General features: G+C 31.5%; 2 protein-coding genes across 2 annotated transcripts; one reads left to right on the forward strand and one right to left on the reverse strand.

Moving 5' to 3' along the window:
* Positions 1-3,376: 3,376 nt before the first annotated feature.
* On the forward strand, positions 3,377-9,667 carry TRIADDRAFT_52689 (uncharacterized protein; the record flags this gene model as incomplete). Its single annotated transcript, XM_002108292.1, has 19 exons — positions 3,377-3,461; positions 3,598-3,618; positions 5,231-5,289; positions 5,482-5,775; positions 5,999-6,054; positions 6,165-6,231; positions 6,674-6,756; positions 6,848-6,905; positions 7,190-7,291; positions 7,390-7,467; positions 7,619-7,712; positions 7,793-7,848; positions 7,937-7,982; positions 8,094-8,182; positions 8,348-8,473; positions 8,743-8,776; positions 8,874-8,962; positions 9,127-9,231; positions 9,608-9,667. 19 exons carry the CDS (start codon positions 3,377-3,379, stop codon positions 9,665-9,667), a joined length of 1,602 nt encoding a protein of 533 aa, XP_002108328.1.
* A 1,401-nt stretch (positions 9,668-11,068) lies between these two features.
* Positions 11,069-14,961, reverse strand: TRIADDRAFT_52690 (uncharacterized protein; the record flags this gene model as incomplete). The annotated part of the gene is made up of 11 exons (XM_002109016.1): positions 11,069-11,104; positions 11,530-11,757; positions 11,873-11,971; positions 12,104-12,169; positions 12,271-12,469; positions 12,661-12,789; positions 13,164-13,321; positions 13,590-13,656; positions 13,774-13,925; positions 14,355-14,563; positions 14,907-14,961. The coding sequence occupies 11 exons, from the start codon at positions 14,959-14,961 to the stop codon at positions 11,069-11,071; spliced, it is 1,398 nt and encodes a 465-aa protein (XP_002109052.1).
* Between the last annotated feature and the right edge of the window lie 66 nt (positions 14,962-15,027).

The following is a 15,027-nucleotide window of genomic DNA, read 5'->3' on the forward strand; positions in this document are numbered from 1 at the left end:
GCTGTCTTACACTTGGCTCTCTATCTTACAAAGTATTCACAAAATATTCCACCTTAAAGGCGATCATGAAATTAATGTCTTCTTTCAATGGGGAAAAAAGTGAAAATTCACAATCTCTTTGGAGGAAAAAGTGAAAATTCACAATCTCTTTCTATCATAGAGTTGACTCTACATTTGCGCTAAAACAATAAGGCACTTCAACCTTGAACAGGCGTGTGCTGTTTGCAACGTCCAAATTAGGGGTGAGTTATCGCATTGTTGATAAGCAATGTGAAGATCAAAAATAAAATCACTTCAATTACTATTATTCCATTCCAATAATGTGCTTGCTCGATTTCAAATTAATATCATAGAATAATTTTAGTTGAAATCACTAATAGAAGCTGTCTTACACTTGGCTCTCTATCTTACAAAGTATTCACAAAATATTCCACCTTAAAGGCGATCATGAAATTAATGTCTTCTTGCAATGAGGAAAAAAGTGAAAATTCACAATCTCTTTCTATCATAGAGTTGACTCTACATTTGCGCTAAGACAATAAGGCACTTCAACCTTGAACAGGCGTATGCTGTTTGCAACGTCCAAATTAGGGGGTGAGTTATCGCATTGTTGATAAGCAATGTGAAGATCACTTCAATTACTGTTATTCCATTCCAATAATGCGCTGCTCGATTTCAAATTAATATCATAGAATAATTTTAGTTGAAATCACTGATAGAAACTGTCTTACACTTGGCTCTCTATCTTACAAAGTATTCACAAAATATTCCACCTTAAAGGCGATCATGAAATTAATGTCTTCTTGCAATGGGGAAAAAAGTGAAAATTCACAATCTCTTTCTATCATAAATAGAGTTGACTCTACATTTGCGCTAAAACAATAAGGCACTTCAACCTTGAACAGGCGTGTGCTGTTTGCAACGTCCAAATTAGGGATGAGTTATCGCATTGTTGATAAGCTTTGGATGTAGCGCTGTGAAAGTTGTCGTATCGTTGACGCACGTAATGAATTGGGTTGCTCAGCCAATGAGATTGTGGATATACATAATATAGTATGTATTCTGTGAACGATGTAGCGTTAGCGTGACGCGTCTGATATCGATCGGCCTATGCGTATTATCAACACTAGCATAGGTTGAATGTTTCATTGGAATGAGACAACATGCAACTTGTACGCGTACATCGAAGCGACAATCCGATAACGATAACTCATCCCGTTTTGCTTGCCATTAAACGCGAATGCTTTTACGTTTCTAGACAGTACAGATTGCTTGACATAGCTGATGAAATGTATTCAAATAGAAGTAGAATTTAGACAACTCATACGTGTATAATACTGCTTCATTTTAGTATTTATATTTGCAATATCGCGTTACAAGCAGGAGATCAGTTCTGCTGTGGTGCATGGCAATAATTCAATTCTGCGTATTATTTCAACATATCGTCTTAGCTCTACAACGCAATGTCGATAAACACCACGGTAAAAGAGGCAAGATACCATAGTTGAGCGTTCACTGTTAGTAAATTACAAGAAAATTGTTATACAGATTTCTCAGACAACTGTTGTATACTGTATTTTGGTTCATAAAACTTTTCCTTAATGCTCGCACGATATAACAAGCATTCCGTACGAGAATTTACAAACATTTCCTTTTACTGTATCTTCAATTTTATTCCATATCTGAAGTATTTCATATCTGAATATTTCTGGTAGTAATAAATGTTTTTTTAATGAAATTATGCTTGGTTATTACATCTGTACGCCTATTACGTGACTTGTTCTGCCTCGCGATGTGCCGGCAGACCGCAATTTTCATTTCTTCCATCGACAAACGAAATATTATTTTTGAATAGCTCTACAGAAGTCATTATGGTTGCTGCACATTAGTGTACAGTACTGTAGTACTGTAGTCTGCAGTACAGTATACTGTATTGGACTGTTTGAGGTATGCTCGTAAATAGCCAATCAGAACGCAGGATTTTAGTCGTGGTTAGTTTAAAAATCGTTTCGCGACATGCGCGCTTCATGAGAGAAAATGAAGAGGTGTTTGCTAGGCAACGTTCAAGCAAAATTACCAAGAATGACAATTATTCTGATGAATTTTTCTTAATCTAAATGATTTGAAATTTCGTAACTTTGAAAATATTTTATCGAATTTCCCTGCTACTAAACAGTAACTATATCATGCGAGTATTAATATTATAATACAGAATGGCAATGAAAAGCGATATTAGTATTGTTCAGTAGTCGTTGTATGCACTACTACAAGAAAACGAGGACTGACAGCGACTGAAAGGATTATTTCAGTGTTACAGACATTAAAATTTAGAACACCTTACGGGCTAGTGTAATAGAGCCAGAATGAGTTCCACTCTTGGAATGTAAAACTGAGGATAAAAAATTGCTAGTGATTAAGATTAAGGACATAGCAAATACACAGTTCTGCGAGTCCTGCAAGGCATGATGTTGACACAGTAAACTACTATATTAATACCACTGTGCAGTATGTGTGGATAATGAGGTAACGTAGAGTTATCATATTTGTTATAGTCTTCCTTTGTTTTGAAGAAAGACTGTACATGTCACCAAACATCAGCAAATATCATTGCTTAACCGGTAGCGATTATAGGTGGAAAAAAACTGTAAACGCATACGATCTTGTAATATCAATAGATAAATTTTATGACTAAAACTAGTATAACAGTCTACTACATTGATACCGGATTGAAATTGTTATATTAACCGTGGGAACTTATATACCGAATTATACAGTACCGTATAATCATTGTCTATATGCTATACAGTAACTTTAACGGTATACTGTGTTATATTATATATATATGTTTTATACATATACATATACACCTACGGGAAAATTGACATCGTTGTCAATCATAGTACTATTAACGTAAACGCTGTCATCATAAAATAAATCGCCATCTCTATATATCTGAATCACGTCCAATTATTTCGTAGCCAGAACATCGAAAATCAAGCATTCCATCTTGGATATGTACAAAATAACAGAGTAGCGGTATGGAATGTTATTTTAATTCTTATCTAATGCGTAGTCATACTGCAGTATAAGAAATAACTAGTAGCTAGTGAAGCAGTAGTGATTCAAGAATTAACGAACCCTCCAAAGCGCAATTGCTTGGTAATAGTATTAAAGAATTATTACCAAATTTTATATTCAACATAAAGCATACAAGGAGGATATAGTAGCAGCGTATTATATAACTTAAAATAGGAAAGATAGATCGTAACAACAGTAGGATGAAGTAATCTTTATTACATAATTATAATTCATACTGTTCTTGTCTTATATTTTTTCACCATTTAATAGCGTTTGTTTATAATAAATGTAGATTGATATGGAGAGTCCATTTCAAAATAGAGAAGTTAACGATGCACAACTAGCTTTTAATCATAAGAATACATCGCAACGATTTCAGCTAGGTAAGAAAGAATTTCATTACCAGTAACACTAACATGCAGTATTTCTTAATCAATTAATGTTCATGAATTCGACGATGTTTAAAAGGTGCAAGACATTCTAATAATAATAAATTAGTTGCTAATCGATTCTATTTAGGTGAATTTGAAATGATAGCTGGTAATTTAGCAAAGAGCATAATACTGATGAAAAATTTTAAGCATAGACATACATATCGAAGTAGATAGCAAAAATTCTCAGTTGTTTTAGATAGATTAATTGCTTGTAATATCAATTATGATCGACTTTGTAGCCTGTGCGTGTGCACAATTTGTATGTATAATATGTTATACAATACACACTAGCAACTGTCTATCATGACTTAGTCTTCCTGAAGTAGAATTAATGTATAGACGGATATCTTTAATGGAATATAAATTAGAAACCAATTGGTAATAATTAGGTTGCATCTCCCTAATAAGTAATACTTTTACGTACGTTAGGCAAATTTTATAGTTTAGTACAATGAAAAAGTGTCAATGGAGGAGATTTTCTAACAACTACTGTATTATTTTTTGCTTATTATTTATGGAGTGTACATTTCGATTTATTATACGACTATAATTTATTGTCTAAATGCTATAATCTTAATACCTTCACTGATTCTGTATTCAAACAAAAAATTTTTAATTTGATTGATTAGTTCGTACAAATACATATTTTAGGGATTGATCAATTCAAATTAAGAAAATTTTTTTAAAATCCGTCTTAATATTGATTTATTATTATCTTCCTTTAAAATTTTCGATTCTAATTAAGTTTCATATGCGTGCATTGCTATGATAAGGTGATATAAATTACAATTACCAGCTAAAAATTTGTTTGCTTAAATAGCTATTGATCTCAAGTTAGCTTAATTCCTTTAATGTGTTTGTTTTATCTAATTTTATGGGGAAAGAATGTATTAAAAAACTTACTTAGTTAGATTAGGAATTTTAATGTGTATGAGACGATATGAATATTGCTAGTGGTTACATGTTGGATAAATACAGTGTCAGAAATAGCGCTTTGAACTATCCTTCTATAGAATTAAATTCAAAATTCTTTGAATAATTTTTCACTGCAGACATCAGATGTAAGGGTAAAAATTAAGCCTCATACAACAGTTCATCATAATTGTCTTTAAATTGAAAGCTACCTCCCCATTAGCGAAATACATTTATTTTGTTGTTCAAATTGCCTACTCACCAAGATTTGGCTAAGTAGAGTAAAAAAGAAATTAATTTGTTTGATAAAATAGCAATTAGTACTTTGTCCAGAAATAATAATAGTCCGATTCAGTCGCGTACACCTGCTGCCGGTCTGGCCTGACAATTATATAATGATCGTTTTATAGCTTACGTAACGAATATAGAGGTACAAATAAAACGTAGTGGCTGCACTCATTATTTGCTTGCACAATAATTATTAGCAGGTTATGCTATATTATGATTTTTTCGCTTTTAAAGTCCTAATTTATTAGAAATCTATTAAATTTATTATAACATATTCACACAGATTACTTTTAATTAAAATTTACATTGAGGCAAAACTTTAAGGCTTCATTATTTATTATAACATCAATATTTAACTATTTTCGACGTAGTGTAATCGTTTTATTTTCTTATTATCCATGATTGGAAGAAATAAATCCATCACTCTTATTGTTTAAAATTTCATACAGGCAGCAAAAATCCATTAAAATTTACCATCAATTGTTTAATAATACGTTAACTCGTCTAACTTTTTACAGCTTCTGATAACATTAACAGCCGTAGTGATACAGAAACATTTCTCGGATATACTTCCAAGGTCAGTTACTTAGTGTTTAATTTACTAGATATTCGTAACTGATTGGACTATGAAATACCGCTAATTATTATTGTTATATAGTTTAATAGAGAAAATAAAACAACGCTACGGATTATATCATTTATGAAACTAAAGCTATGCAATCAGATATTCTATAACGTGTTGTTAACGTTTACTTATCGCTTCTTTTAGTCAATATTACCAATGGCAACATCATCAAGCACCAATCGACCTCATTCCAATAACAGAAATGTGGGTATTATACCAAGTAATGTGCCTAAAATTAATCGCACATCCTCACCAACATATAGCTATACTGGTACTAATCGAATAGCGCCAACAACATCATCAATAACTGCTCTACAAGGCCAAATCAGTATAGCTAATATGGCCTCAGGCTCAGTTGCCAAAAATAATAATGATAAATCTAACAGTAGCAGCTTGAATAAAACGCAAGAGGAATTTAACATATCGCCATCTAAGCTGGTATGTGTCAATTGATAAATACTCTATAAGCTATTTAATGAAGTACGAGTATTAATGTTAACTCGTATTAGCATATTTTTATCCTAAAATTTAAGATACTAATATTATATCGCTTAGTGTCAATAGAAAAATTGATAGTCGCTAGTGTAACGATTTATTTTCACAAACTATAATAATAAGAATGATTAAACTTTCGGACATACAATGTTTATAATTTTATTAGAATGCAGCTTCTGAATTAGATACTATGACAATTCAACGACAACGACATGAATTACAGTTACTAATAGCTGAATTAAAGGATAGAGATAGGCAAGTAAATTTATTAAATCGTTGTCACGGACTCTAATAGTTAACTAATTAAATTGCTATTGAATGCTATCCGTTAGGGAATTGAATGATATGGTTCAAGCGCATCAGAAAGAAATTGCAGTCTGGGAAGAAGATAGAGAAAGGGTCAGTTATAAATAGTATTTTAGATATTACTGTACGAACTATATTAAATATCTATAATATTGTAATAGCATAATTGTAGTCATTGTAATACTGTAGCTTAATATACCGTAAAAAAATGAACTCAGAACTTCCTGCAGATAGCTATACTCTGCAAGACCAATCTATAGTTAGTGAGCTAGCTAATGATTATACGAGCAATAGTGCGAAATATGAAATGTAGTCATGTGTACGTAGAATGCGAAGTCGAAAAACCTCGAAATCTTAAATGCTTGTAATAAAGTGTGAGTTACTAACTCTATTCGTGGAGTGTACTTGTAGCTTAAAATATAACAAGGTAATTCATGCATAATATTAGTAACAGTTACATTACTACAAGCTCAGTCAAAAATTAAATGGCTAATAATAATGAGATTTCTATTTAACGCAAAATTGTTTACAATAGTTGAGGCAATCAGAGCATAAGTGTGCTCGGCTAGAGGGTGAACTTAAACATAGACGAGAACAAGTGAAATCGTTACAAACGAGGTGAGGATATGAAATTTACTTATCCTATCTACAATTTTGCTAGGGTTAATGACTTAATGATATTATTAATATTGTATCTTACTGTTATTAGAATAAAAATTGTCGAGAGTCAAGAATATTCTAAATCACGTGCACTCGAAGACGCCCAGGTAATCGTATTCCGTTAAATCTTTCAAAATATCTATCATCAGATGTTTTAGCTAGCTACTGTCCAGTAAGAAACTGGTACTCAAAATCTATATCGTTCATTATAATTAGAGAAAAATTCAGCAAGTAAATGAACAAGCCAATCTATCATCACAACACTGTCAGGATTTAGAGGTGGACTATTACGATAATTAATTACAATGACTCCATTAATGCGTGTTGCATCGTAGAGTAGAAATTAAACATTTTCAAAAAATTTCTTACATGATCGATGATATACGCATAGGAAAAAAATGAAACCCTATCTACTTCTCTACGAGACTTATCCACCTCAGTTGGTCATTTGCAAGCTCGTGAGCAAGAATTACTTACTATGTTTAACTTGAAGGTGGGCATTGCAACTTCCACTTTAAATTTCAATTAAGCTAGCTTTTATTAATATACAAATAAGGTTTCTTGCTAATGATGAAATTTTCTTACATCTAGGAAAATGATTTGACGGAAGCAAACAAGATTTGTAACGATCTCAGGAAAAAGTTCAAGAAATTAGAAATTATGTGTGAGGTAATTTGCAACAGTTTTATATCTTGCGTATTTTATTCCTTTTAAATTTGTGATCAGATCATCATGATGGTACATGTGTCAGAATTTTATTCGCAAGTACAAATTGATACAACTTAACCATAATTTTATCGTTGTATAAATAAAATGAAAGGAGTGTACTAGGTCAGAAAAAGCTGCGCGAGCTGATCTTGCTCAATGGCGACAACAAGCTGCTGCAGCTAAGGAAGAAGTTGAAAAATTAAGAAGTAAAGTTAATAGCATAACTAGGAGAGTTGAAATTGATATAACTGTCTATCATTGTAACAGTTTGGTTTATTTCTTAAAGATGAAATTGAAAAACAGTGCATAAGTGGTGATAAAGCACAAGCTGAGCTGTCAAAAGTAATTTAACGTTAATGTTTTAAAGTATTTTGATTCTTGTTTTATGTCATGTCTTTAAAGTACATAAAAAATTTTAATTGTAACACAGAACAAGCAAGAAGTGGCAGTTTTACAGAAAGAGTTATTTTTAGCAAGTAAGTCTCAATAAATATTCCTTTTCGTCTAAATAATAATTTAGAGCTACTAGAGCTTTCTTTACGAAGATCAATATAAAAAGGCTTATAATTTTTTTGGTGTTTGTGTAGATGAGCGAGACAAGAGAAAAGAACAACTTATTGAGTTACAAAGATCTAAACAAGAGAGAGCAGATGCAGAATTAGCAAATCTTCGCCAGGTTTGTCTGCATACTAATATAGTTGATAAATTAAAGGGCGATTTCAGTTTTCATTCATTCATTTTTAGTTATATGTGTTGGAGCTATATATAGACAAACTCATCAGGTCGATAGTTACAAACAAATTGAAGGTATTGTATTGTATTACACGGACTATCATATTAGGTGTATGATCGACAACAGCGGGATCTGTCAATTCTTCGACTTAATTATCAAACATCAAGAGACAGAGCATCAATGCTTGGGACCGAGTTGACGTTTGATACAAGTAATATCGACAACGAACTAAATGTTAGTGGTCGTGATGATATCTTTAACTCTATTCATAAAGCATCATCACCAAATATGATGGGTTTGGAAGATAATTCTAAGGGCAAATTGAATGAAACAGTTGAGTTTTTCATTTCAAAGTGCTTACATAACTGCTATTGTCACTCTTGAAGGAATTCTAGAGCATTTGGCAGTACAATACTACTTAGTTAGCGAAATTGCTCTTTATTATTTAATAGCTTTCTCCTAGGAATTTTACTTTTTTAATAATATGTCATTTCAATTGATAGTATGAAGGTACTGAAGATGCCGAGGACCTGGAAGGTAAATTTTTCCCCTAGATCATGGGCTACTATAATTTTGAAATAATCTATAACTAAATTATAATTTTTGATTATTTTGGTCAAATGTTCTATTATAGATGGTGCATCATCATCATTTAAAGAGGATAATGCTATTTATGGCAGTTTAGGCAGCAACGCAGCAAATGAGAATCAGGATAAAAGTCAGGTCAGAAAAGTAGTTGTAAACCAGTCTTAGAAAAGCTCATATAATTTCTCTATGATTGCGTTATTTCCGGTTATGTACTTCAGTAGTATGCGAACTTTCAAGCAAGAATATCTAAGATCTTTCGTAATTATATATCTTTTTCATTGTTGCATCTCTTAACATAGACCGGAGAACAATCACTATTAATGTCAAAAATGGAACAGACTTTAAAAGAATCTCGTGAAATAGTTGAAAACTTGCAGCAGAGATCAATCGTTCCGTCTAATTCGGTAAGTACGTTTCGTGCTATGTACTGTATTTATACGTGTGTAGATATATACCGTACATATGGCATTATAAACAATTTATGTGATTGTGTCCTTGATTCAGTCATATCTAGCTGAGATGAGAAATATTCTTCAATGCCCTAGCATATGACATAGATACGATATTGAGTTATCTAATTGATATTTGAATGTAGTAGTAAAAAATCTTGATGTATCCATTCATAGAGTAAGTAAACTTAATTATATCGAATACATCTGAAAATTGAGTTACTACATATGAATTATTGTTACGAATCTGACTGAAAGACAATGAACTTATCGTTTTTTCGAAATATAAATGTTATTTGAACGTAATTAACAGATCAATCCTATTTTGCAGATACATGAAGGAAAAGAGCAGCATTCTTTTACTAAGAACAGTCAAATAAGCACTGAATAATTCCCGATGATACATTTACTCTGTAGTATTTTCTTGCGGTTAATACGACTAATCTTGTACGTAGGAGAATAACAGAGATATCATAACCACATCAATTTTATACTTACCTTTTTGTGAAATTTTCCATGATCATTACGGTTTATTAAAGGCTCCTACCCTATTATAGTTGCATCAGAACAATTTGGCAGTTGCTATATTCTACAGTTATTTATGAAATTCTATTTCCTCTTTAATAGTGTTTGTAATCAATAAGCTTAAAAATGAAAATCTGATACTTCCATTCCATGAATTTAGTCGTTATAATAGCTGGTTAAAGTTGTCAGAATCTTCCTAATGTTTTCCTAGGATGAGTGTCGATAATCCTAATTTTGAAATCGTATACTAGAAATACATATACTAAATTCATTGCTAAGACTATTTTCAATTCCAATATCTGATAATAAAGCAAAAGAGTAATATGGATTACAAACTGGATTATCAATTCACTGAGTATGATCCGTTTGTCACTAGATTGAGCCGTATATTGCGTTTGGTAGAAATTGTAGTACAGAAGTAGCTCATTAACTTGATCACTGTTATTATTTATGACTGTCTATATCAAGTACCAAAGTACGGAATGCGTATCTTTGCATCATTTAATAGATGCAACTACGAATCCTAGTAGTAAATAGCCGTATTTTAGTTTAATCATTGATTAGTGTAATAATTGCTCGCCTAATTGACTAATTTGCCTTAACCCTTTGTAAAAACTAGTCAGTTATCGTAAAGGACAGTTTACTAAGTCGAAGCTCATCAATTATAGCATCATTTTTCTATTCTGCTAATAAAAATTAGTGATCAAATCAATTGAAGACGTAATAATATCTAACCGATGGCTAAAATACTTAGCTTACCACATTCTACACTGTACCTGCTTAATACCTAACTACCTATTCGTGCATGTTACATATATATAATTAATTAATGACACCTATTCTGAAATATCACGATTTAATCGTTTTTATTGTATACCATGGTTCATTTACATACGGTTTTCAGCTAAGAACTTAGTTCAGATTCGCAATTTAATTTCAAATTATTCTATCGGTTTCCTTACAGCTGCGATTGCGATTTACATTTCGGTTCTAAGAAGTTTTTTACAGTTGGCGCCTATTAGTAATTTTAAAGTACTTCACAATAAAAGCTATTTATATGTTGGAGGTTGCTATATTTTTGGTTTTGCTTCACCTATGAATATTGTACATTTACAGAATGGCATAACTTTTAATTTTACGATATATCGAGTGTATATGAGTTTATTTTTTATTGATATATGAACCTTTTTTACTACTACATTATGTCTAATGGTTAAGATTTCTTCAGTTGCTGTTGTTGGTTTTGTGCATTTACGGTAGACTTAATTTATTTTGCTGGTTCGTAGCCAATAATTGGAAGTTTCTATAAGAGAAAAACAATACATGAGATCTAGTGTTGTATACAGTTTTTAATCAGCAATATTATATGGTTTATTAATGCCCAACAGTATAAAAATGAAAAAAGATGTAAATTGAAATATAGCCAGGTAAACTAAAACTACTTAACGACATTAGTGGGTCATAATATTAATTTCATGTTGATACATCAAAGTTATAAAATTATTAGATCTATCCCACATAGAAAAGGCTGTGGTAGTCTATTACGGTATATAATCAGTAATTATAAAACCCATGCTAAGTGTCAAGTATCTCTATACAAAGAAGTAATTATTGGTAATATCTGTTTATAGTCATCTATTCTGCAGCCTAATTATTAATAATTTAGAATAGTTATTAGGGACCGTTACTAATTACAGAATACACTTAAGATATATTTTCAATTCAAACCTCCACTTCTGTATCACTCAATTTATTTATGCGCTCAGGATCGCTGTAAGCTTTTGAGATATGGATAATTCTAGATATCATAACTTGTTGGTCATGAACCAGAGTAAAGGATGCAATTAAGAAACAGCCACAGCCAATGATACATAAAAATGGGCTAGCCATCATTGCATATCTTAATGCATATGATTGAGAAACAGGATCCTTGCTTGTCGTTATACTATCTGCTATCTAAATAGTGTAAAATGTAATAATCATAGTACACGTACACAGCCTTTAGTTAAGTTATTTGTGCATTAAGATAAGAAATTAAATTTTACTTTTAATTACATTTATAATGACTTACAGCACCAATAACGTATGGGCTAAATGCATCTCCGAATAAATGTGAGATTGTTATTTGGAAGGCTTGAGCAGTAGATCGTCGAGCTGGGATAATAGTATACTATTCAAAGGAGAGATAGATAATCGATAACAATAAATAAACTATACGATGAAGATATGGGCTGAAACTACAGCCAAATATTAGGTATAAAAAATTAATGTTGTGAATTGAGGAAGGATAGTCTAAACTTACTAATACTATATCTAGAATTGGTGTCCATACCATACATAAAAACATAAACGTTACAAAAATAATAGCCTAAATACATGAAGAAGAAAAAATGTTGTATGATTAGGACAGAATTATTTGATAGGATACAGGTACGATTAGTCTAATAGTTTGGCGATTAAATAAAGCACCCAAGTTAATGCCATATTATATGAAATCAGTATTGAAACTGCATAGATGCAAATTCCTGAGGCACCAGATGCTATTGCGCATAGGATAACATCAGCACATTGATATCCATGTTTTTTTGCCCATCTAGTTATCTCAGCGCCAAGCATCGTTCCCACAATACCGGATATGCAAAGAACGAGACCAAAAATTGAACCGATCCTTTCGGCAACATCAAGAAAATTAGGCTAATTTTAGCATCTAGTTTATAAGGACCTTAAAATTTATTTTTATAATTATGAATGCTGATTGTTATACTGTATAAACATAAAGCCTTTCTTTCTAATATGACTCATTGCGTTTAGTATTTAGTAAAAAAAAATAGTAAGTTAAGATCACACTAAATAACATACGTTGATAAGTTTGCTGTTCCTTTCGAGCTAATAACTACATAAAATATAATAGAAGGTCCCCAAAATGCCATTACTCCAGTAGCAAATAGTTGGCATGTAAATCCTATAGTTGTCCATATAAAAGTCTTTCTATGGGAATATTCAAAATTTAAACAATTTTCAAATTACTGGTAAAATGTAGTAGGAATGCAAATATGATTTGATAATATGAAGAATTAGGTATGCAAGTTAGACTAATTTGCATAAATTCAATCAATTTCAAGGCAATAAGCCATAAGAACTTTGCTGTCTGCAACTAGATTAGACGCAATTAATCAGTACTTATTAGTTATATATCAATCATTCATGCAATTCTATTCAATACATGAAATCAAAAAGACATAAGCTTTTCTTTAAATGATTTATAGATAAGATATTAAATATTCTAAATGGGAAACATGAATTGAATGGTCATGATTTCTTGCACACTTGATTCAATTTACATTCGATAGCTCATGACTTACGTCATAATAATATCGATGATATCTTCTTTAAGTGATGTTGGTTTTATTCCATGACCGCTTTTTGAAATTTGCCCTCTGATATCAGCTTCACCATGAGGAGGATTAGCGTTAAATAGTGCACAAACAATTGCGGCTGCACCTCCTATACAAGGAGCAATCTAAAAGAATTTTTTATAATAAAGTTCAATACTTTTGACTAGATTCATCAATGTACATATATTTGGAATATAGTTTCAATTTTTGTAAAGGTTGTAGTCATTTTCTGGAGCTCTACTCTTTTTGAAATTAAATTTTATGATTATAAGAATCATCACTTACGGTTAATCAAGCTCGTATCATCATTAATGTCAAATAATATGGACTAGGTGTACTTTATATCTAGTAGTCAATGCAAATAGCCATCCTATTAAATTATCGTCTACTCACTCGAAATGCTGCTCTCCAAGAATGAGTGGCTAGATTCACCGTAGTTCCTGTCCAATAACCTAAACCACTGTTGACAATAGTGTGGCATGGATATTTAATATAGAATTATCAATGTCCGTTAAAATTGACCCATATTTAGTATCAAATTAGTATATTAATAAATTTATTACGCATTTATTTCTACCTTCCTATCGAGATGCCAAGATTAAACAAAGCTAGTATTCGTGATCGATTATCTTTCGTAAAAAGGTCTGCAAAAATGCTAGGAGCATTTGATGCAAAGCTAGCTTCTCCTATTCCGACTGTTGCTCGTAGTAGAAGTAATAACCAAAAATGCTTTGTAAGGAAACAGAGAAGATATTATTTATTTGGTATTAATGATACCAAGAATATTATTTAGAATCATGCTCAATAACCCTCCTGCTTTAAGGAGTAGCCAAGATTGCTTTAGGTATCTTAGTCAACTACAAAAATAAGGATATTACTGGCGTGATTTGATACCAATAAATTGCCTTACTTTACTGACTGTGAATTAATTTCTTGACAAAAGGGTTGGAGTTTATTTAGTAACTGTCGCAGGCGGAATTTTTAACTTAAAGGACTAAAATGGCTGTACTATTATTATATATCACTGTCAATTTCGTAGCTCAGTATTGTTTGAATAGTTTAGCATAGCAACTAGAAGCATCGACTACGTTATCTTTAAAGAAAATAGCTGGCGAGTGAAATTTATTATTTGCTCTAAATAATTAATTAAGTACATACTTGGCTTCCTTCCGGTATGAAGGAAGATACCATGATAACACTTGACCAAATCAGCATACCAAAAGCCATGACATGATTTCTGTTATACCGATCTCCAAGATATCCAAATATAGGAGCAAAAAGTAGAAAGCCACATATTGACAATGTTTGTATTAAACCTGATAGTTGATCGTCCACTTGGAAAGCACGTTTAAGGTTTGGTAAGACGCCTGCGGATTTGAATATTAAAAATCAGTTTATCAAGCACGTTAGAACTAGAGAGCATTGCATACAGTATGTAGCACAGTTCGTCTCTCTACTCAGCCTTTTACTGACAATTGCGATTATTACTTTCAAATTTAAAGTACTAACAAAATTAAAGTGGCTAATTAAATGTTTAAATATTTTATTACAAGAACTAAATTTCAACTATCATCATATTGATGTACCCATTTAGCATGCAGAATAAAGATTTAAATCATAACCATATTAAATTTCTAAATAAATTGAAATTGACAATCTATAGGCATGAAATAAAAATAGGAAAGATGACTAATTAATTATTGCATGAACCTGAAACTACATTACGATCCATATTGTTGGCTAAGCTCATCGTGAAACAGGTCATTACGGTAATGATAACACGGATTTTCGTCACCATGCTTTAAAAAGATAAAGTTCGATTTACTTTCGT

Source organism: Trichoplax adhaerens, genomic scaffold (genome assembly GCF_000150275.1).
Source record: "Trichoplax adhaerens TRIADscaffold_1 genomic scaffold, whole genome shotgun sequence".
NCBI lineage: Eukaryota > Metazoa > Placozoa > Uniplacotomia > Trichoplacea > Trichoplacidae > Trichoplax > Trichoplax adhaerens.